The sequence below is a fragment of the Pinus tabuliformis genome, chromosome J, assembly GCF_031772625.1.
Source record: "Pinus tabuliformis cultivar Carrire ecotype Pingquan chromosome J, CPIR1, whole genome shotgun sequence".
Taxonomy (NCBI): Eukaryota; Viridiplantae; Streptophyta; class Pinopsida; order Pinales; family Pinaceae; genus Pinus; species Pinus tabuliformis.
This window is the reverse complement of record NC_142295.1, coordinates 579,355,568-579,379,342: the sequence shown is the minus strand read 5'-3', so window position 1 is coordinate 579,379,342 and position 23,775 is coordinate 579,355,568. Positions and strand designations below refer to the sequence as shown.

At 37.0% G+C, this 23,775-nt stretch overlaps 1 protein-coding gene across 5 annotated transcripts in view; it reads left to right on the top strand.

The window, feature by feature from the left end:
* Positions 1-23,775, top strand: part of LOC149228306 (tRNA nucleotidyltransferase cca2-like) — a 315,926-nt gene that overhangs the window by 224,166 nt on the left and 67,985 nt on the right. For all 5 annotated transcript variants that reach the window (XR_016247860.1, XM_089378148.1, XM_089378147.1 and 2 more), the window contains exon 13: positions 3,338-3,502. Coding sequence is in view for 4 of the 5 variants with exons in the window: in XM_089378148.1 (XP_089234274.1) it covers positions 3,338-3,502 (165 nt within the window). In the remaining variant the exon portion in view is untranslated. The remainder of the gene's footprint in view (positions 1-3,337; positions 3,503-23,775) is intronic.

The window sequence follows — 23,775 nt, the reverse complement described above, 5'->3', positions numbered from 1 at the left end:
TGCTTTTTAGACTCTAAATGTGAGAGATTAACAAGTATAATTAATATAGATCCTACGTATGAAATTTCAATGTAAAACACTTGCAACCTTGAAAACCCATCAGATCTGTTATGCTACAACAAAAAGATAATTCATATCTGCAATAGATAATTCGATATACTGCTAAATATGTATGGAAACAAAGCTCAAAAATATGGTATATTGATCCCTGTTAAAATATAACTTGAAATCTTAAAGAGCAAGCTAGTCAATGAAATTAATCTAAAACATAAAAAGTAAATGTTTTGGATTTTTATAAATAAATGGTTGATGAATAGTGACTTACCTATTGCCGCAAACGTTACCTCAGGATGTCGATTTGTGAACCACAATTCCTCTTAGGTCGATCATGCACTTTGGATAATGAAGTGGGCTTGGTCTTCAAAAGATAATTTTGCCCAAACTATGTCTAAAAATATCCACACCTTTTAGATCCAACTGGGAGTGGCCCCTAGCGTGGTGTCTTCGATCTTCAGGTTAACTATATGGTGAATGCTACTTTTCTCCTGGTTGAAGGAATCTTGTCAAAAGGATTGGTTGAACCTTCATCCAAATGATCCACCTACAACAAAAGGATGAAATAGACTAGCACCTAGTCGACCCTTTTCCCATGACTATGTAGCCCCTCAATGGATTGCCCCTCCAACTACTGTGTGACCTTATTATGGAAGCTTTTTTATGTTAAGCCCTGATACAACACAGATCAAGAAAAAGAAATATAGGAAAATCCAACCCACACAATGCCTTTTACACAAAGGTTTGCAAAATGAGTTCTTTTATTGTGGCATAAAAATGATCTCATTTACACAACAACTTGAAATAGAGGAGAGTCTAGCATTTTATAATTTCTTTTCTAATGGTTAGTTAATAGCTAGTTCAACCTATCTCTCAAAAATAATAATTTTTTGCTTGTTATCCACATGTTAGAGACTAAGTAAATTACAAAACTATTTTTTAATTACAATGATTTTTCTCGTGGCATCATATGAGGACGTCATCATGCAATAAATGATGATGTCCAATGTACTAGGGAAAATGGAGAATCTGCCACCTGGATATTAAGAGATTGATTTTGTAGACGACTTTTGACATATTGCATGTCAAATTCTGTTAAGATGTGTCATTGTTATGGCACTTGGAAGGTCTACATTACTGTTGGGCCACCTTTGACTGCCATTTTTTTGATGATTCCTTCACATTTTGGAAAAATTTAACGTGGCATGTCATAAAGTTTTTGTGTGCATTGTGAGACTAAGTTGATTTTTTGACTTCCAAGATCACGTGCATTGGAAAATGTGAACTGCCTCGAGAAATGTGAAATTTTGGATTTATGAGAATAGCATGTTGAGAGTTGTTTGAGGAAAATTGCTCCAAGGCCGTGGCCACATACAGACTCTATGACTCATAATCATGCGATAAGACATAGCTGCACCTTGCCGTGGGCTGGATTGGCTTGTACATCAGTGATCATCCTTACATAACCAAGGCTTCTCTAAACCATGACCCCCCTTGAGATCCATCTACAATCCCCCAATCCTAGGACTTGTACATGACAAAGGGACTAAGGACTTAGCCCAAAAGGACAACCCATGGTTTACCATCACAAGGTCTAGGATACTTAAGTGCAAAGATCAACATGGTTTTTACAAGGATTTTGACTTGTGACCTTGAGCTTACAATGGTGATTAATGCAATGTGAACACTGAAAATATATGTACCCCTGCCGACATGAGGGGTAACAAGACCCCTTTGTTTGTGGGACAAGGGATTCCTACATGCAATGATTTGACTGTTTAGGCTACAGTAGTGTAGATACCCTACCCTCCCTTTAGATTCAAAACTATGACATCTGAGGAAACACATTCTCTTAACCGGTATACTTTGGCCTTGCGTTTTCTATGCATGGAAATTGCATTGATGTTCTAACGCATGCAACACATAGCTCCTGCAAGCACTTCAAGCCATAGCTGTTAGAAGGGTGTGCATGAAAGATCAATTTCCAAGACTTTCTGAGAGAAGTGTTCTAACGGTGTTTTTTATATAATATATATTTTAATATATTTTGATGTAGATTTATTCAAACAAAGCATGCAGATTGGGGAATTATAGCAGAATATATGAAAGCAGGGATTTTGTAGTAGATTAATGATATTCATTACAGCATCAACCATTTAGTACACAAATAAAATCAACCATCTAGCAGTTATAGCTTTGCCATCAAATGATCAACCATAACATTAGCCTTCAAGTTTTGAGTTTCAACTTATAATGTTTGTCATCACAAACTTTCACAGAAACATCAACCATGAAATGAAACAGGATATCATGGATAAAGAGTCATAATATGCAGTTAACAGTTGAAACTTCAATTGTCATTTAATGTTTACAACTTTACAAAATAGCCCATAATAAAGACAAATAATTCTAAGTTCTAAAATCTAGATTCTAAAGTGAAAAGGGCAAATAATTCTACCATCTATTGAGCTTTCTTAAGCCTCTTGCCACAAGCAATTTCTAATTTCTTCTCCTGAAGGCTGGTAGCGACAAGAATCATTCTGGTAGCATGGGGAATCATTTTGAGAGCATAGGGAAGCGTTCCAGGAGCACAAACCCACCCCAAATGAGCTTTGGGAGCAGGAACATGAGGGAGGTGGGGGTGGAACTTCCCCCAGCTAGGCACTTCACCCTCAAATTGTAGATTATATACAGATGTCCAACTGTTATATGTCAAAACAGGATGATACTTCAATCTATACCCACTTGTTTCTATTTGGTTAAAGCAGCGCAGGGAGGAGGAGTATTTCCTGTCATATAGTCATATGCCACAATGAAGTGCTGAATTATACAGGCTATACTATCAAAAAGTTCCACCAGCAATAGGTTTTCAAGTCAATTCAAGTATTAAAAATATGTGATCCCTTTTGCTTTACTAACTGCTTAAGAAGAGGAAAGACCACTGCAATTTTGTTTCACTGCTTTTCTTCAGAACAGGAGAAATAATCAATATCAAATGTTATTTAGACTGAGCTCTCTGTCCCAAAGCCAACAAGCTTGAGCATGCTAAAAACTAAACCTCTTTACAGTAAGCTTTCATACTAGAAAAAAGAGCTTCTTCAGGAACTGCACCATTTTTCTTTTGGGTAGATATATTGGGAGTTTCGTCATCCAAGACACTAGTGCTGACATCCTTGGATCAAGCCGTAACTACATGACATTGAAAGCATATGACTTTTAGTAACTTGTATGTAATAAATTGATGCAATGTGTTGTTGATACTCTCTTTTTCAATTTGTTGCAGGTTTGCTTCTGATCAAAATTAAGGCATTATGGCGGGTGGCTTTGTTACTTTCGACTGTGATAAGATACCCTATTACTGAGTGCTCTGAAGTTCTGGAATGCAAAGCACTGGTGGAGAAAAGGGCTTTACTGTATACATCTATTGAGAAGTCCCTTTTGCAATTAGGTCTGTTTAATCTTGTATTTCATTTTAATGTTTTTTGTTGGGTTTGTTCTCTGATTCATAGAAGTGTTTTTTCCTATTTTAACACTATGAATAGAAGAGGACCTCTGGTCTCCATCTTTTGTATGATAGCTGTATTATGAAATTGCCATATCAATATGTCCATAGTCTTCTATATGGGCATTTGAGGGTGTTAGATTTGCAATCTATTCAATTTGTTCTATTCCAGGAGAACTTGCAAACTCAATGCTTCTTTTTAAGCATATAGTGGAGATTTAACTGACACGAACAGCTCTAAGAACAAGGAATATTAAAATGAACCTACGACCAATCTAGTCAGCACAAGGGTTATGGATTAAACAAATGTGCATTGTTATATATTGAAAGCAAGGTGAAGCATGTACATCATTCTAGAAGCAGCACTAACTTAGGCCAATGTTTGGAAAAATTAAGGAAGGCGAGATGATTCTGAATGCTAATGTGGTTAACTGTTACTGTGGCATATGGTGCTTAATTCTCCCTTGCAGTTAAACATAGCAATGACCTTTAAATTCAATAAAATTAAATCTTTCATCTCTAGTGGTTCATATTATTTGAGTTTAGTTTTAAGTTTTAACAGTTCTATAATCAGAAGTCTCAGCTCCAAGTGATCTGTATTTCAATTTTCACCATAGGCATATACAGGCACTGAGCATACTTTTGTGTAAGTAATTAGAATTCAGGCATGACATACACAAATAATAATAGATGATAAAAATTGCATTCCAGCCTTGCCTTGAATGTGAAAAGTAAGTTTTTCTATAAGAGTGTAAAACTGTAAAACATCAAAAGTGATGTATACATGCGTTTATGAGGGCTGACCTTCCTAGATTCTTATGTTGGCCACTGCGATAATACGTAAATAAGTTCAATCTGCATACCTTATATCAGCTGCCCTGGTAGACCTTTCATAGAATGATTATAGACTAGTATTTATACCTGAGTTGGCCACTCTCTTTTCCGATCAATTCACACCATTCTCTACATACCCATGTCCCCATGTTAGGTGACTAGTTTTAAATGTGTCAATCCAGAATGTTATCCCTAGAAAGGAATACATTACTATGCAACAGGAGAAATGAAGCAAGCCACTTCTTTGTAGTAGATGTAGAAGCAGAAGAGGATATATCTCTGTCATCACCAGTCGCTGTGAATTTATCAATGCAAATTCTAATAATGTCCTTTGGGGAATGGCTTGAAATGAGTGTCCTGCGTGATTTTTTCCAACATCCTACAACAAACAAGGATTTCTAATTTTCTAGTAATGGGCACTGTTCAGTTTGGATTGGCTGGTTTCATGTCAGTGTGGTGACTATTCCTTTGTGACCTCATGAAAATGGGTTGTTCTCGACAAAATAGGAGAGTTGTCATTGTCTCACCAACCTATTGCCTTGTATATCTATGTTAGAGTATTTGCTAGGTGGTTGTCACCTCCAATCATTGAGATAATTTGGAACATCCATGTAGTGGAATTGGGCTTAGATCTATAAGTTTTGTTGTTGTTGAGTGACCACATCTTGAAGATAGAAAGCTAAACATCTTTGATCTAAATACTGACTTCCTTTCTCCATGGCCTGTTTCTTTGGTGATCATTGTGTTCGATCCTTTGCAGGAACTTTGCCATGATCTAACCCTCTCTCTGCTCCAATGGCGGGCACCCACTCACGATTCACTGACTACACTCAACCCTGTGTGTCGATGGCTTGTTCCTCTTGTTCGGCCCCACTGGATGGACTTGATAGCCATCTCAGTGTTCGACGTGTTGTCGCACAGAGTGTCTAGGCACCACGACAACGCTCGGAGTAAGGGTTGTCACTCTAATCCTTACTCCGTTTAGACTCTCTCCTAGACAAGTCAAGGGGGGTAGTCCCTGAGGTGAATGAATGAGGATAGCTTGTGAAACACAGGCTCTAGGAGACTTAAAGATGGACAACTTGACGAATGTAGATGAGTCCTGGTTAACTGAGATAAATAGATCAAACACTAATACGACCAAGACACAACCATGAGATAGAAATGATTATAGACCAGTGCTTTTATATTCAATTAACCATAGATAAATAAAAACAAGTTACCTAGAGCAATTTATAAATGTGGCGAAAGTGACGATCATGAACGATTAAATGTAAATGCCCAAAACTGCAATATATTCTAGCAATTAAATCCCATGAAGAATTATGAAAATTAACTGCTAAGCAATGATTCTAGATTAAAAATGATTTTATTCAATAACCTAGATCTAGAATAATTTATCATTCTCTAATAGTCAATGATTTTTAAAACATTAATTGCACTTGATAATAGAGAAATCACTACCACGAAAGGACACCAAGGAACTTTAGATTAACAATTTAATTATTCCTTAGGTAATTAATATGGTAAATGAAGAAATTAAATTTTTAATGTGACAAAAGTAAAACAAATCAAAAGGGCTAATAAATTGAAATTTTAATGGGCTATAGGCCATATTAATTTTTTTAATGTGAAAGCGCAAATCCTCTTTTGGTTTAATTCTTTTAGGAATTTTAAAGTCACATAAATGAAATTTTTTAATTTTTAGATTTTTTAATGTTTTTAAAATTTTTTAATTTATTTTTAAATTTTTAAAGAAAAATAAAAAATAAAAAAAATAAAAGAAAATGAAAGGAAATCAAAATCAAAATAAAAAATCATAAGTAAAAATAAAAAAGGAAAATGTGAAATCAAAACAAGACAAAAAATAGAAATAAAAAATCAAATTTTAAATCAAAACGAATCTAAAGAATAAATCTAACTCAAATCCTAAACTAAACATTTAACAAACACAAATAATAAAAAATCAAATTTAAAATAAGAAAGGAATAAGTTAACCAAACTAAAAAAAATCAAATGAAATAAAAAAGAATTAACTAAACTAAAAAAAATAAAAATAAAACCTAAACCTAACCTAACGCATACAAATGAAGCAAAGAAAAAAAAAATCGAATGTTTGTTTTGTTGTGCAGGTGCAGTAGATGGAGAATGGCAGAGGATGGGGGAATAGAGGGTTCTCTAAAAAATTCGAAATTTTCTGCAGCAAAAAAAAAAAACCCCAGGCAGCAATTCGGAAAACTCATTCAATAGATAAATGGTAGCCAGAAAACCCTTTAAAACATTTCCAGAAATTCTGATTAAAATGTTGAATCCTTTTGCTTCAGATTTCCTTGAAACCCTTATAAAAATTTCCAGATTTAAAATTTTCAAACCCTTGGACTGCAAAAATTTGAATAATATCCCTGGAAAATTATGTTGATAAACCCCAGAGATCCAAATCTTACCCTCCAGGGCCTAGATCTGGACTCTACACAAATTTCTTCCTCAAATCTGTAGCTGCACGACAACAAGAAAACACCCAAATGATATATACAATGATAAAAACTAAAACCCAGAAAAACCCACGTTAGAAAAATAATTACAAAATTTACAAACTGCAGGCTCTAATTAGCTAGATCTACCATTATGCTGCACATAAATTAAAAGATTTTTAAATTTTAAAGGTGCTAACTCGAAACCCTCATGCATCAAAATAAAAATAAAAATCTTATGATAAGCCCGAGATTAATTTTGCTGGGCTCTTCAGAAAACACGGATCGGGAGTTGGCTGGTCCAACTGAAAACTTCCCCTAATGCCCGAGGATCTAAAATCAAGATTTCCCTACAAAACTCAATCCAACCATTAAAAATAGAGCGAGAAAATAATAATAAAACTTAGACAAATAGAGATACCTGCTATTACGTTCAAAATTTAGATTATTATTCAAACCCCAACAACTGAGCAAGATACCTGTACTCAAATCACTCTTTAGAAGCTATCATCAATGGCTTTAGAAAAAATTATGCATGAAAACAACACATCTTACAGTATTCCCATGAAGAGTAACACCAACAGAACTTAACCCCAAAGTCTTTCTTTATTATCCAGAAAAAGATTACACAAGAGCTTCTTGCTAAGCATACAACTCAAAAGTTGGATGGATCAACTAACAAATGAATTCCTATTTAAGATAAATTCTCCAACGGCTGGTTCAAGTGATCCTCGTCAAAGCAATCTCGACCGTTGATGAAAATTAAAATTTCTTTTAATTTCATCCGTCGAAATATTTAAATATTTGGGGAAATTCGAAATTTTTAATTAAATGCATTTTAATTAACTCAAAAATATTTTTTTTGAGTTAATTTCCCCAAAAATTTGACTTTGACTTAACCCTTAGGGATCAAAGGTTTAAAATTTAGCAAAATAATTAATTTACCTTCTTCCCGGGACCTTTCAAAATTTTATTTTTAAGGACTGACAAATTTTGCCTTTGGAGAATTTAAATTTACTTAGGACCTAGAATTTACCTAGGACCCTCACAGACTACCCATTTCTGCGACAAACATAATCCAACAGACCAAGCAATTTGTAATAAAATGACCTAACCAAATAGTTAATATTATTCCCAAATTACTTTTACATAGACTCGATCTAGAACACTAGGATTCGTCTAAGATCCTAGTGACAAAATCCATTCTAGCTTTGGGGTAAGACTAGAGGAAAACTTTGTCGAACATTCGAGAATGGATCGATAAGACAAAAAACTTTCCAGAATGAAAATCATCACTAGAAAAATAGGTTTACCTAGGTTGTTATATACATGACACGGATCTATTGAGATTATTTACATTATACACATGCAGAAAGTGTTGAAGGATCTAGGGCATTCAAAATTAAGTGGATTCTTCTTATCTTGATAACAATTTGTCATGTATTTAAACAATTAATCTTAGCTTGATCTTCCATTCATTATTAGTGTGAGTGTTTACTACATCAAACTGCTACCAAAAACAAAAGAGACAAGAACACAAATATTTGGCTTTTTGCCAGGGCCAAAACCTCTCCCTCTTGGAGAGGAAAACCCGCACAAAATTCTTCTTATAGAGATTCCAATTGACGAATACCAAGACCATGACCTTTGACATATTCTGCGTCTCCAAGACCAAGACATCAATCCCTTATTCTGCTAATGTTGAGATCATCATCATCACTGCTTCCAGGCTTATGTCAACACCCTTCTGCTGCATCTTCACTTGTTCCTTTCCCTGAGATCATCATCGCTGTATATTCACATCAGTGCCACTGAGATCAAATTTGTGAGATCATCTTTTATACCATCATTCAGAGAGTTATATCGAGATCAGGACTCATGATCCTATAACTATCATAAGATTGTATATCACAAAGATCATTCCTTGATATCAATATATATATATATATGCTGCGTCTAACTTGAACGTTAATATCATTACAGATCTGAATGCCGAGATGGTATATGAAAAGATCTTCTATATAGTGATGCTAAGAATGTAGCCCTACTTCACTGTTGTTCATTATGCCGAGACTGCTACAGGAATATCACCTAGATCCACTCCATCAATGATATGCCGAGACTGCTACAGAAATATCACCTAGATCCACTCCATCAATGATATGCCGAGACTAAAGTTATGCTTGGAGAGAATGCCGAGGTTACTAGAGGCAGATCCAAACCCTTATCTGAGGTTGCTTTTGAGATTGAATACCCTTCACTGTAATTTCGAGGTTGTCATGATTATGCCGAGAATGTATACCGAGACAGTGACTGAGATAATATATATATATATATATGCTGAGATTGTCATAGCAACTGTAGGATCATTGTTGTTACTGCGGCTAGTTATTATGTCAATACTGTACCTACGAAAGAGTAGAGATATCTTTATGTTGAGACTATCTATCCATCTGAGGTTCCTTCTGTTCTATCCAATCGAGATCTAGCTTGATTGCGCCTTATACCCATCCGACGTGCAGTCAAGCCCTTCACCGAAAATGCATGCGGCTCTGCTCCTAGTATATGCGAAATTTCAGAGAGAGTTTGCGAGTTCTGTCCATTGCAATTGCGGATACCCTAGACGGGTATTTATAGTGGTTGTGTCATATATGCAAGCCAACGTGAACCTCTGAACCGACGTGACCTTGTGTTGAGCCGATGTGCCATTTAAATATATATTTAATTTATTCATTGAAGCCGACAATGATGATCTCTATTTCGTTTTGCTTGCAGACTTCTTGATCATGCCAATGGAGGATTGTTCTTGGTCTTGGAGGGCTGCTTTGACTTAAATACATTTTACATAGGCTCTTAAAGAGCTCCTTTACACATGACATGACTCTTTGACATAATAATAAAATCCTAAAGACATCAAGAAGAAGTCTTTTGACCTATGACACATCTTGCTCATGAAACCCATGTAGCAAGGCATATAAAAGTAATTTATTCTCTTTTATTACATCATTTACAAAGATCATGTTATTATGAAGACCAAACCTAGTTACATTTTTTTCAACACTCCCTCTTAACTAGGGAGGTATTCATAATGGTACTTGGTGATTCTCAATCTGAAGAATTTCTCATAAGAAGAATCAGATTTGCAATCCATCTATTATAGCATCATTTCAACCAACGTTGTTTCCATATAGGAAGGCCTTGACTGCCAGCTCCATCTCTCTCTTAGATCAGAGCACAATGTTGGTGAGACCAACGACAGATAGAGACACATCATGATTGTTTCTCTTAGGGTCATACCCACCGGGTGTTCTTCGAGTATGCCCTACTAGGACTATTCTCATCTTGGGTTCCTAGCCCTCAAGAATATCGGTCGTCTTGCCCACTCTTGTCTTGGATGCCCTACCACATCCTCAAAGAGTGTCAAATGCTAGATGATTACACAATCCTCCATTCTTTCTTCCAAACTGAAGACAAGAATGTTGTGTCTGACTCTCCTTCTTAATCAGGGACGAGTTCTAAGTTTCTCTTTACTTAGAAACTTGCTCGAGTTCCTTTGCTCATAGGAACTTCCCAGAACTCCCTCTTACACAAGGACTATTATCAATACTTTATAGGGTCTTCTAGTTGACTGACGATCCACAACCTCAATGTCATCAATTTCTTCACATGTAGGGTTCAACCATCCATTACTTTCCTCCGTCATGTCATTCCTTCTTTCCTGGCAAGTGTCCTCCTTGGCTTCACATTTGGGGCTTCCCTCATAAGCTCATTTGTCTCCACTTTTCTTTAACAGTGATTGCTCTGGAACACACAGTTGTGACATCCTTCACAACTCTCCTTTCCAAGATCTTGCACACATACCCAAACTTTTCCAAGAGGCCAAACACCAAAAACAAATAACATATTATCTTTTTGGTGATGGCCTTCTTTCAGTGACATCTTTTTGTAGGCATCAATCATCCTACATCTTTGTTGACACATCTCCCAATGATATCTGTTGTCAAGGGTCCTCATCTTTTCAGACTTCCATCAAAGTCTACTCATCATTCCGGGAGGTTTCTTGGTCAAGTCTTCCTGATCCTCTAGATGTTGACTGCCTTCGTCATGGTTGCATGTTTCATGATCTCTTTCATCCTCATGTCTTTTATTCCCAGGAACTCTCATAGTTCTTCAATGGTCATCAACTACCTCATACTACATTATGAGGACATATTATGTTGATTTCATCTAGTTTGACTTTCTGCATCCTTTTAGAGGGAGAGATCTTTTTCTTCTTGATCATGCTTGATCCATTTTATCTGCAACCACAGAACATGACATCACAATATCAAATACAAATACAATTATAATCATACATACCTTATTTTTCTTTAGGTATCTTTCAACAACTTCCTTGATTGAACGGTTCTTCAATCCCTTGATCTGCTTCATTCTTCATGTCATTGAACCACCATCTCATGAGATCCAAGAGTTGGAATTTCTGCTGAAACATTTGCTGCCTTTCCGGACTCGAAGATCCTCCGCTGAAATCTCTATCAGAGATCCTTCATGATCTAGTATATCCCCATCTGGCAAATGTTTCCTTTGTCCTAGATGACTTCTTCTTTTCCTTCAATGTACAGTGAGATTCCCAGGAGCTATATCCTTCATGATCCATACGAGCTCGTGTTCAGGATGCCACGATGCATCTTCTTATCATGGTCACATCTGCAAGGACTTCTGATAGGATCCTTTTGAGAGGGACACCATCTCACTTATAATGGAGATCTACTATTCCCTCTTTCCCTGATCCCTTCAGCTTCTTCCACCCTTCCGGTGATATGAGCTCTTCTTCCATAGTACTATTCTGTCTGGTCAACAATCCTTTACTTATCTGCACTTATTTGAGTCCTATCAACTTGTCTTTCTCTATCTGACATAGAGACCACAAATTGTTGATCGAGGTAACCTCCTTGTCCATGGACATTTGTTACCTTGCTTAATCTTAATATCAATGATGATTATTCTTTCATCACCTTTCCCAGACCTCGTAATTGAGATCTCATGAAAAGTGCCTCTTCTATCACTTCATGTATTTCTTTTCTGTCTCCTTTCTTGCTTCATAGAGATGAGAAAAACTTTTGAGAGTTCCTTCTCATAAATTCAGAGGAGACTTCTTCAATGACTTTTCTTCTTCATAAGGATTCTGTCAATCCTTCGTGTTCTTTGCAAGGACTTTTAGATAACCCATCTATCCTAAAGATCTCCTTGCAACCATGAAGTCAATGAACCAAACTTGATTATAGAATGAAAAGATACTTACTTGATATGTGAAGATGAGATCTTCACCCTGACTATGATGGTTGTTGATGAGGCAATTTTGATGCTTCCATCGGATGAGGTCCTTGATAGAAAGATTGCCTTTCTTTTCTTTGAGCTATCTTAATATGCAGGCTGTTGACATAGTTATATTTTTGCAGCATTTTATGATTTGAGATGACAGATCTTGAATGAGTCATTGAAACTGTAAGAGTCATCAAAATTGTTGCCACAGATCAGTGATCTGAATGATTCATCTTGTTGATCTCCAAAACCTTTGCTGATGATAATTGTTGATGTAGACTGCTTCTTGGACTTCGATCCTTTTCGAGATGAAGTATTCTTGGAGATCTTTCAGCTGCTTTGATGTTTTGAAGGTCTCTTTTTCTGCCCTTACTTTGACTGCTGAAACCATTTCTCTGATACCATGTTGAAGAATCTAGGGCATTCAGAATTAAGTGGATTCTTCTTATCTTGATAACAATTTGTGAAGTATTTGAACAATTAATCTTAGCTTGATCTTCCTTTCATTATTAGTGTGAGTGTTTACTACATCAAACTGCTACCAAAAATAAAAGAGACAAGAACACAAATATTTGGCTTTCTGCCAGGGCCAAAACCTCTCCCTCTTGGAGAGGAAAACCCGCACAAAATTCTTCTTATAGAGATTCCAATTGACAAATACCAAGACCATGACCCTTGACACATTCTGCCTCTCCAAGACCAAGACATCAATCCCTTATTCTGCCAATGTTGAGATCATCATCATCACTGCTACCAGGCTTATGTCAACACCCTACTGTTGCATCTTCACTTGTTGTTCCTTTCACTGAGATCATCATTGATGTATATTCACATCAGTGCCACTGAGATCAAATTTGTGAGATCATCTTTTATACCACCATTCAGAGAGTTATATCGAGATCAGGACTCATGATCCTATAACTATCATAAGACTGTATATCACAGAGATCATTCCTTGATATCAATATATACAGTGATCATATGCTGTGTCTAACTTGAACGTTAATATCATTACAGATCTGAATGTCGAGATGGTATATGAAAAGATCTTCTATATAGTGATGCTAAGAATGTAGCCCTACTTCACTACTGTTCATTATGCCGAGACTGCTACAGAAATATCACCTAGATGCGCTCCATCAATGATATGCCGAGACTGAGGTTATGCTTGGAGAGAATGCTGAGGTTGTCATGATTATGCCGAGAATGTATACTGAGACAGTGACTGAGATTATATATATATATATATATATGTATGTATGTATGTATGTATGCATGTATGTCGAGATTGTCATAACAACTGTAGGATCACTGTTGTTACTGCAGCTACTTATTATGTCAATACTGTACTTACGAAAGAGCAGAGATATATTTATCTTGAGACTATCTATCCATCCGAGGTTCCTTCTGCTCTATCCAACTGAGATTTAGCTTGACTACGCCTTATACCCATCCGAGGTGTAGTCAAGCCCTTCACCGAAAATGCCTGCGGCTCTGCTCCTTCTAGCATATGCGAAATTTCAGAGAGAGTTTGTGAGTTTTGTCCATTGCAATTGCGGATACACTAGACGGGTATTTATAGTGGTTGTGTCATATATGCAAGCCGGCGTGAACCTCTGAACTGACGTGACCTTGTGTCGAGCCGACGTGCCATTTAAATATATATTTAATTTATTCATTGAAGCCGACAATGATGATCTCTATTTTGTTTTGCTTGCAGACTTCTTGATCATGCCAATGGAGGATTGTTCTTGGTCTTGGAGGGCTGCTTTCACTTAAATACATTTTACATAGGCTCTTAAAGAGCTCCTTTACACATGACATGACTCTTTGATATAATAATAAATTCCTAAAGACATCAAGAAGAAGTCTTTTGACCTATGACACATCTTGCTCATGAAACCCATGTAGCAAGGCATACAAAAATAATTTATTCTCTTTTATTACATCATTTACAAAGATCATGTTATTATGAAGACCGAACCTAGTTACATTTTCTTCAACAGAAAGGGTTTACATAACATCTTGGAAGTCAAGTTGTTGATGATAGTTGTACGACACGAACACATCGATCAAGTGCTATCCCTTTTGCGAAAAAAGGGGGTGTACTGCTATGGGTCATTGACACGTAGTGGTCAACATGATGAACAGAATCATTCAAGTACGAAGTTCACTGAATTTGTCCAATGGGGTTTTTTGAATATCAAGCCGAATTCAAACACATACAGGTATAATAAAATTCACTTGAAATTCACTTGAAATTCGTAGGAAGTTCATGTTGAGAAATCTAGGGGCAGCAAGTTAGGTGATCTCTGTGTATTTTTTCTTAATTAGCTTCTTCTTTTTCTTGATTATGTTTAGTGTTCTTTTCATCAAACAACTACCAAACCATAAAGAACAATAAGACAAGAGGACACAAGATATAAGCGATCAACCAAGGCAAAAACCTCTCCAACTGAGAGGAAAACCCACAAGAATTCTTCTCTTCTTATAGAACTTCAATTAGCGAATTACAAGACCTATGACCCTTGATCAAGACCCCTCTAAGACCAGGTCAAACCTTTCATCTTTGATGAGTGTTCCTTCCAGCCACTTTGACCCCATTAACTTCTTCAGCAACTTCGACCCCAACAATTTCTTTTGGAACATCGAACCAACAGTTTCTTTTGTAATTTTGACCCAACAACTTCTTTTGGAACTTTGACCTAGCAGTTTTTTCTGGAACTTCAACCCTAGAAACCATCCAACACTTTTGACTTTCCCATCAACTGTAGAAACCCTAACACAAGAAAGAGAGAGTCCCAAAAACTTTGATCTTGCTCTTCTTCTTTTTTATCCTTTTCCATCTTCTATTTTGAGGAAATCGAACTTGCTTGAGAGTCTGTCCATATGAGGTCGAGTTCCTTCTTATATATAGGTTTTTGATGGGTACAAATTGTATCTTTAGGCCGACTTGTCCCTTCATGTAGGTTGACTTGTTGCTACTTGTTTGACAAGGTCTTGGAGGGTCTTTGACTCTATTTTTTACTCAAATAATTTTCTTTACAATATGTAACATGCCCAAAAGGGTCTTCAATACATGACAATGACTCAATTGACTTGTAGACTAAATGACAAGCCTTAGAAGCACTCAATGGGTGCTTGACCTAAAAATAAATTTCCCTTGAGCATGAAACTCATGCCTCAAGAATAATAATAATAAATTTATTTTCTCTTTACATCAAATACATAAAATCATGATTACATATGTCATTATGAAGACCGAACCTAGTTACATATTTCAACACTCCCTCTTAACTAGGGAGGTATTCATAATCCATACAAGGTACTTGGTCATTCTCAATCTGAAGAATTCTCATAATAAGAGTCAGATTGGTAAGCCATATCTTTGCATCATTCCAACTAGCATTGTCACGTAACAAGGCCTTGACTAACATCTCTATCTCTTCGCAAGATCAGAACACTATGCTGGCGAGAACAATGACTGATAGATACCATCATCATTGTCTCTCAAGGCACATACTCCACTCGGATATTCACAAGGTATGTCCTTCCAAGAATATTCTTATCTTGGATTCCCAGTCCTCAAAAAATATCAGTCTTCTTGACTAATTTATCTTGGATGCCCTACCACATCCTCAAAGAGTATCAGATGCCAGCTGCTTACCCAATCCTCCATTCTTTCTTCACGAAGTGAAGACAAGAATGATGTGTCTATCTCTCCTTGTCAACAGGGGAAGATATACCCATTCCTATAGAAGGAATGTACCCATTCCTTTAAAAGGTATGTTCCCAAGCTCCATCTTATCTAGGGACTTGTCCAAGCTTCCTCTTAACTTAGAGACTTGCTTCCAACAACTTTCTTCTCTTTGGTGGAGATCATGGTACTATCAGTTGCTTGTAGGGCTCCTTTCGATGTCATGAATTTCATCTTTTTCATTATGGAGCCTTCATCTTTCGTGGGCCATCGACCATCCATCACTTTCCTTCATGAACCATATCAGTGAAGTCATCCTTTTCTTCATGAGAAAGTGATCTTCCAGTCCACATCTGGCTTTTCTTCATACAACTACCTATTCCAAGTCATGTTTCTTTCAGGATCTTCCATCCAACCACATGAGTGCTAGTTGTAGGTGACATCTACAACTCTCTTTCGATAGCCCTGTATCAACCCATCCAGGTGTTGTTCAAAACTAAAAAATGAACACAAAATCAAAGTTAAATTTGTTGATGGCCTTTCAACATGACTTCTGCTTCGTGCAACATCAACATCCTATACTTTCATAAACATATCTCCAAGATTTCCAATGTCAAGGGTCTTCTTCCTTTTCAGACTTTATTAAGGTCTTCATACCTTCCTCATGGAGATGCCATACTAGATTCTTCTAGTCATCGGATGTTGATTCCATATCTTATGTGACCATAGTTGCAGCTTTTCCAACAATCCTTCTTCTTTTCCTCACATATTGTACCCCGGGAACGTAGTTCCTTCATCTTATCAGCCGCCTCATATTCCATACGAGGACATATTATTTGACTTCATCTTATCAATATGTGAACTAGTTCAAGGTATATATCTTTATGTATCAAGAAGAGATTCTTCCTTTTCCATCATGCTCATATTCAATCAGGGTTTATGCAGCTATATGATGACATGACTTAATCTATCAAATACATGCATACATACCTCTTTTCTTCTTTTGGTCATCTAGACTTTCTTCGACAACTACCTTTCCTTGATTGAAAGTACTTCAATTATCTTGAACTGCTGCACTTGCTTGCCATCATACCATCATCCTTCTAAACAATGTATCCCACACAAGGTGGAATGATCAGCGAGACGCTTCTTCCAAGTAGAGGTGAACCTTCTAATGAAGATTCCAATGGAGGATCTAGATTATCCTCATCCGGGAGAAGCTCCTTTCTCATGATGATGATGTATGATGAATTCCTTTTATCATGCTAGATGACTTTCTTTTAACCTAAGTCACATGACACGAGGACACAAGACATGGAGGACACGTAAATACGAGTATTCAATACGAAACACAGCGACCTAGAAACAGGACACGGGGGACACGTTTTATATACATTTAATATATATATATATATATACCGAAATATAGTTTTTAATCCATATTAAATTGCAGGTTGCAACTTATCTAATCAAATTAAAATATAATTACTTCTCAAAGTTCATAGTTCACTTTAAAAAATTAAATAGAATCAAAATTTACTATTTAGAAATTGGAATGTTGTATGCTTGGTCTTGATTCTTGAATATTCAATGTTCATTGTTCATGTACAACTTACAAGCACATAAGAAAATAACTAAAGTCTAATCCTATTGATTTCCTCTGCCCCTCTTGCAAGAAAATGCCACAGTTTTCCCTTTCCCTCTAGATGTAGATGTTGGTGCTGGTGGAGTTGGCAGTGGAGTTTGCTATGCTCTAGAAGCTGAAGAACTAGAAGTAGGAGCTATAGGAGGTAGACCACGTCCTCTACTGGTGGCAGGGGTAGCCCAGGCAGGTGGTGTCACCTGGAAACATTACAATCTCCCAATCCTGAAATCCTGAAAAACTGATAAGTCTGCTGCATTTTGAATGAAATCTAAAATTCTACTTTCTCCATATGAAATCCAATGAGGCCGGAACCACTCTCAAACATCCTGAGTCATTTCATGGTAATGTTAAAAATTTAAGTAAAAGGATGAAAATGAAGATTAAGGAGAATGTCACTTTTACTTTAAGAATTTAACATTACCATGAATAGCATATCAATACTAGGGCCTAGACTTGATCATTAAGCTGCCCCACTCAAAAATTATTTGTTTCTTTCAAAAAAAATTGCAGCTTATGCAGGCAACATTTTCTACCAACGAAATACGCGTTTTCCAAATTCAGGACACGATGAAAACTGGTGAATACGTATTCCATTTTATAGGACACGATAAAAACCATATTCGACACGTATTAGGGCCGTTTTCGTGTCCAGTACGTAAAATACGGGACACGGGACCCTGGAGGACGTGTCCTGTGACTTAGCTTTTAACCATATGCACTATATATGCTTTCAATGACGTTACCGAGAGCTACTTCCTTTATATGATGACTGCTACATCCATGTAGACTTCTACTTCAGCTATTCTTTCAAGCTTCTCTAATGATGTCATGAGCTCTTGCTTCAACGATATGCTTCTAATATGATGCCATCTTATACTAAGATGCATTTCGTTATAATGCTTCTCATCTTGACTAACATGGTGGAGGTCTCTTCACCTCCTACTTCTCCTTGCTATGCATTGGAGAAACCCTAATAGTGAATATCTATCCCTTTGGACCTCTTCTCATTAGGTTCTTCCACTTTGGTGATATGAGCTTCATTTTTTCTTTCCTCTTGTTGTCCTTCGTGAATTTCAGACAATCTCTCTTGTAATGCCCATATTTTTGACATCCATAGCATTGGATCTTCGACATATCCTTCTTCTTCTTTTTCTGAGGACCAAATTTTCCAAACTTTCCTTTTCTTTTAGCCATGGTAGAAAATGCTTGAACTTGTTCATTTGATCCCACATCGCTTTTTGCCTTCAACTTGGTTTCTTCAATTTTACACAATGACCAGAGTTCACTGAATGGGGTGGCTTAATTCTTTCCATAGATGCTTGATATGAAGTTGCCCCATTCCTCAGGTAGTACATTGAGCACAACTGTGGTCATTTCTGTTAGAAAATGTAACTAGGTTCGGTCTTCATTAATGTATTTGAGTCATCATGTAATGTATATGTCAAAAGAATAAAGAAAATAATTTTTATTATTGTAACAATGACTTATTAAAGCATGGGTTTCATGCTTGGGTCATCATTATATTAGTCAAAGTCCCTATTGTGGACTCCTAGGATTAATATTGAGTTTATAGAGTCATTGTACATTCAAAGAGACCCTTCTTGGGCTTTTGAATCATGTAAAAAGGTTTAGTATTGAGTCAAATTTAATTTATGCATCCTCCACATCAAATCAGCCTAGAAGAAATCAAGTCGGCCTAAGGACACCATTCGACCTCCCTTGAAGCCTATAAGTAGAAGCAAGTCGAATTCATTTGGAGTATCTCATCTCAAGCTAGTTCGATATCTATAAGGAAGATGAAGTGCGAAGTGGGAAGAAGAAGCCTAAAGGAAGTGCTTAGAGTTGGGTGGAGTCTAAGGAGAAGAAGAAAATAGAACTTTTGAAGCCTCTCTCTCTCTCTTTCGTGACCTGGGTTGGAAGATCGAAGTCTTCTAAGTTTCGCTGTTGCCTGATGTCAGAAACTGCTACATAGTTCAAGTTGCTGGGAAAGATGTCAAAGTTCTGGAAGGCTAACTTGGTGTGGAGGGAAGGTCTGGTCTTTGTCTAGGTAGAAGAGACTCAAAGAATACTATTGAAGGAAGATAATTTTGACTGGGTTTTCCCCTCAACGGGAGTTTTGCACTGGCATAGTGCCTACATCTTGTGTCTCTTGTTTTGTGATATTCATACACACTTAATATGGTAATTGCTTGATGAAAGATAAGACAATAAAGAAGTGATTGAAGCCAACATAACTCATAAGTAATTATCAAGAAAGAGGAATCAAACCCTAATCTAATTGCATTGCTTTCTCAACAATTTCTTTATCAGACATTTATCTCCCCCAATTCTTGCAACTGGTCTCGTATTTCTGACACTCTCATAAAGTATGAGGCTATTCCTTCTTCCTTTGATATCTTCATCTTGTATAGCTCGGTTTTTAAAGATATGACTTCTCCAATGGTGCTTATGGACTCTGGAGAACAATTCTACTAGCTTCTCGTAGATTTCTTTTGATGTCTCCAACTTTGTGACATAAGGTATGAGGGGGATCCTTGATGGATTCTACAAGGATCCTTTGAGCCCTTATTTCCCCTTTCATATACTTGGCTAGAGCTTGAGCTTCTTCCTTTGGAGGTTTAGTGATTGAAACTTTAACATGTCCAATGACTTCATTTTCTATGAGGATCAAATCTGTCCTCTTCTTCCATGCAGGGAAGTTTGATGACCCACCATTTTGTTGCTCTCCTTGTAAAATGAAATCATTTTAACAGATTCAAACATATCTATAAAGATACTTACTTGTGAAGATACTCCTTGATGACAATATCTTCAACTTGATGCCTTCTTGATTTTGATGATGATGTTGATAATAGAGGATGTCTTCTTGAAGAACATGTCTTCAAAAGTGATCCTCGACTCAAAGACAGGGAGATCACCTTGATTCCTTGATCATGACGACGACGCCTCTTCTTGCTTCTTCGGATGATAGTGTAGAATGTGATGGCCTTCCCAAGGTACTTCAAATGTAGGGTCTTTCTTTGGATGTCGGGTCCTTGAGGTCTTCTTTCCTTTGTGATGAAGATTGTAAACTTTCCAAGAATGCTTCAATTGAATAACCCTTCTTTGAATGAGCTAGGGTTTTGAGGTCTTCTTTGATGCTCTTAATTACTTTCTTCAAGATGATGAGAGGGCTAGTCCTTCTTGATGATTGATGCTCTTGATGTTTCCCAGATGATCTTCTTGTGCTTCAGCCCTTGAGTATCCTTCTTTAAGCTGCCTTTCCTTGATGTAGTCACCTTAGCTTTGATACCATGTTGAGAAATCTAGGGGCAACAAGTTAGGTGATTTCTCTTTGATAATTGCTTGTGATGTATTTTTACTTAATTAACTTCTTCTTTTTCTTGATTTTGTTTAGTGTTCTTTTCATCAAACAACTACCAAAATATAAAGAACAATAAGACAGGAGGACACAAGATATAGGCGATCAACCAGGGCCAAAACCTCTTCAACTGAGAGGAAAACCCACAAGAATTATTCTCTTCTTATAGAACTTCAATTAACGAATTCCAAGACCTATGACCCTTGACTAACACCCCTCCAAGACCAAGTCAAACCTTTCTTCTTTGATGAGTGTTCCTTCCAACGACTTCGACCCTAGTAATTTCTTCAGCAACTTTGACCCAAACAGTTTCTTCTGGAATTTTGAACCAGCAGATTCTTTTGTAATTTCGACCCAACAATTTTTTCTGGAACTTCGACCCCAACAACCATCCAACACTTCGACTTGCCCAACAACTATAGAAATCCTAACACAAGAGAGAGAGAGGCCCAAAACTTCGATCTTGCTCCTCTTCTTCTTTTTCGTCGTTTTCCAGCTCCTATCTTGAGGAAATCGAACTTGCTTGAGAGTCTGCCCAAATGAGGTCCTATTCCTTCTTATAGATAAGCTTTTGAGTGGTACGAATTGCCTTCATGTAGGTCGACTTGTCCCTTCATGTAGGTCGACTTGTTGCTACTTGTTTGACAAGGTCTTAGAGGGTCTTTGACTCTATTTGACTCAAATAAATTTTCTTTACAATATGTAACATGCCCAAAAGGCTCTTCAATACATGACAATGACTCAATTGAGTTGTAGACTAAATGACAAGACCTAGAAGCACTCAATGGGTGCTTGGCCTAAAAATAAATTTCCCTTGAGCATGAAACCCATGCCTCAAGAATAATAATAATAAATTTATTGTCTCTTTATATCAAATACATAAAATCATGATTACATATGTCAGTATGAAGACCGAACCTAGTTACGTACTTCAATAGTTCAAAAGGAGTTTGACTAATGAAATAAATAAAAAAAATGGAAAAAAATCAAAACCCTAAAAGCTAAAGCTACCCTACTGGCGAGTCGATGGCACATACTACACTTCACTCTTGACCTCACAAAACACTCTCACATGACACAAACCATAATGACGCAACATGAACCTTTGTTCTCAACTTCGAGTCATGAATGCTCCCGTTATTTCAGATCTAATCATGGCATGCCCTCAATGATGATTCGAGACTTCTTAATCTAGTGTTCATCTTGCATTTAGTGTCATCATAATGTGCCCTCCATGACAATCCGAGACATAGCATTATTGGTGCCCTTGCATGAGCAGTGGGTCGACCACATCGAAGTTCGAGCAGTGCTACTGCTCATGAGTCATTGCTAGACTATGTCTGCAGTGTTGAGCTAACTTTCTAAGTCATGAGTTAGGTTTCAAGTAGTGAGAGCCATCACCCTTGTAAACCAAGGTTTCGTAACTCATTTTGCTCCTCGACTCGGGTTTGAGATTATGTTTGCATAACTCATTTTCAAATTTTGTGGTATATCAAACATAATGTTGAATTTATTCCCAAAATTTTAACTGTTGAAATTTTGTCAAACTTCAAGGTTGTCGAACTCGAACATGAACATGAACTAGGTGACTTAGATGTCAGCTACATCTCTCCATTGGTAGCCTTAACCCTCCACGACCTGTGCATGTCCTCTCAACTCGATTGGTTAGCGGCGCTCTTTCTACTCGTGCTTGCGGCTAACTGTTGGTTTACATTGTACTATTGGCAGGTTGACTTTTTGGTTGTAGCTTGCGGCGTTCCTTTTCCTAGCGGCAATGCACGTTTGTTCTACCTCAAGGTGGCTTTGCTCTACTTGTTGGTTGCCTCCACTGCCCTGCATCAACTATGACTAGCTTCTAGTCATGATTTTTTCCTGTGCACCTGTTTCTAATCATGTTGTCTCCCGACGACCTGATTTCTGCATGCTGATGTGTCTCCACGCCTTGGTTTTGGATGGTGACTCTAGGGTTGGTTAGCTGATGACTGATCCATGACTAATGGCCATTACAACCGTTTTCACCCCTTATTTATTTATTTTTTAACTTTTAATTTGACTTCAGCTCTGCCGTCTCAATGCAATACAACCTAACCTCTCTTTTTTTACTTTTCTGCTTGATTGTATGGCCTCACCCACCATTTTCTTGGTCGACATACAATTTGTTGGTTCTTAGCCTTGCAAAAAATGTGCCTCGTATGATTACAACCAAACATGGCCCTTTTGCAATGCCTATACAAACTTGGCATCTTTGATGATTCAGATATTGGTTTCTTAGAGTTTATGCTCTGATACCATGTTAAATTCTAACACTAGCAACCCGATTATTTATTGATCTAACAGATTAGATCTATTGAATAAAAACACGACTAGGGTTTTAACTGTTGATTTTGGGTAGCATCAGATATGCTCTAGCTCCAAAATTATGTGGAGGGGCCAGAGCACATGAGATCTCCAAGACCCAGAATTTGTTTGGAGAAATTCCACCCGGATGAGGAGTTATTAAAATAATTAATATTTTTAATGGGTTCCCAAGTCTAAACTTAGAAAAATAAAAATATTAATGGGTATTAATAAAGATATGGGTGAGAAGCTTTTAAGGGACGAGGATCAAGTCTGTTTTAATTTTAGCCGTTGATTAGAGACTTAATCTCAGTCGTTGATTTATCAACAGGAAAAGTATAAGAGAAGACTTGAGAGTCATTTGGAGACACATTGGGCAAATACTCAATACCCCGAGGGAAATCGATTCTCAAGGAGGAGTTCAATTTCATAGGGAGAATTGTAGGGTGAAGAGGAGGGTATCAGCAGTAGTCAGTGACTGAGGAGGATGTGACGCAGGGCATTTGAGAGACAATGCAGAGGGAAGAGAAGGGAGGCAGCACTAGTGGAGAC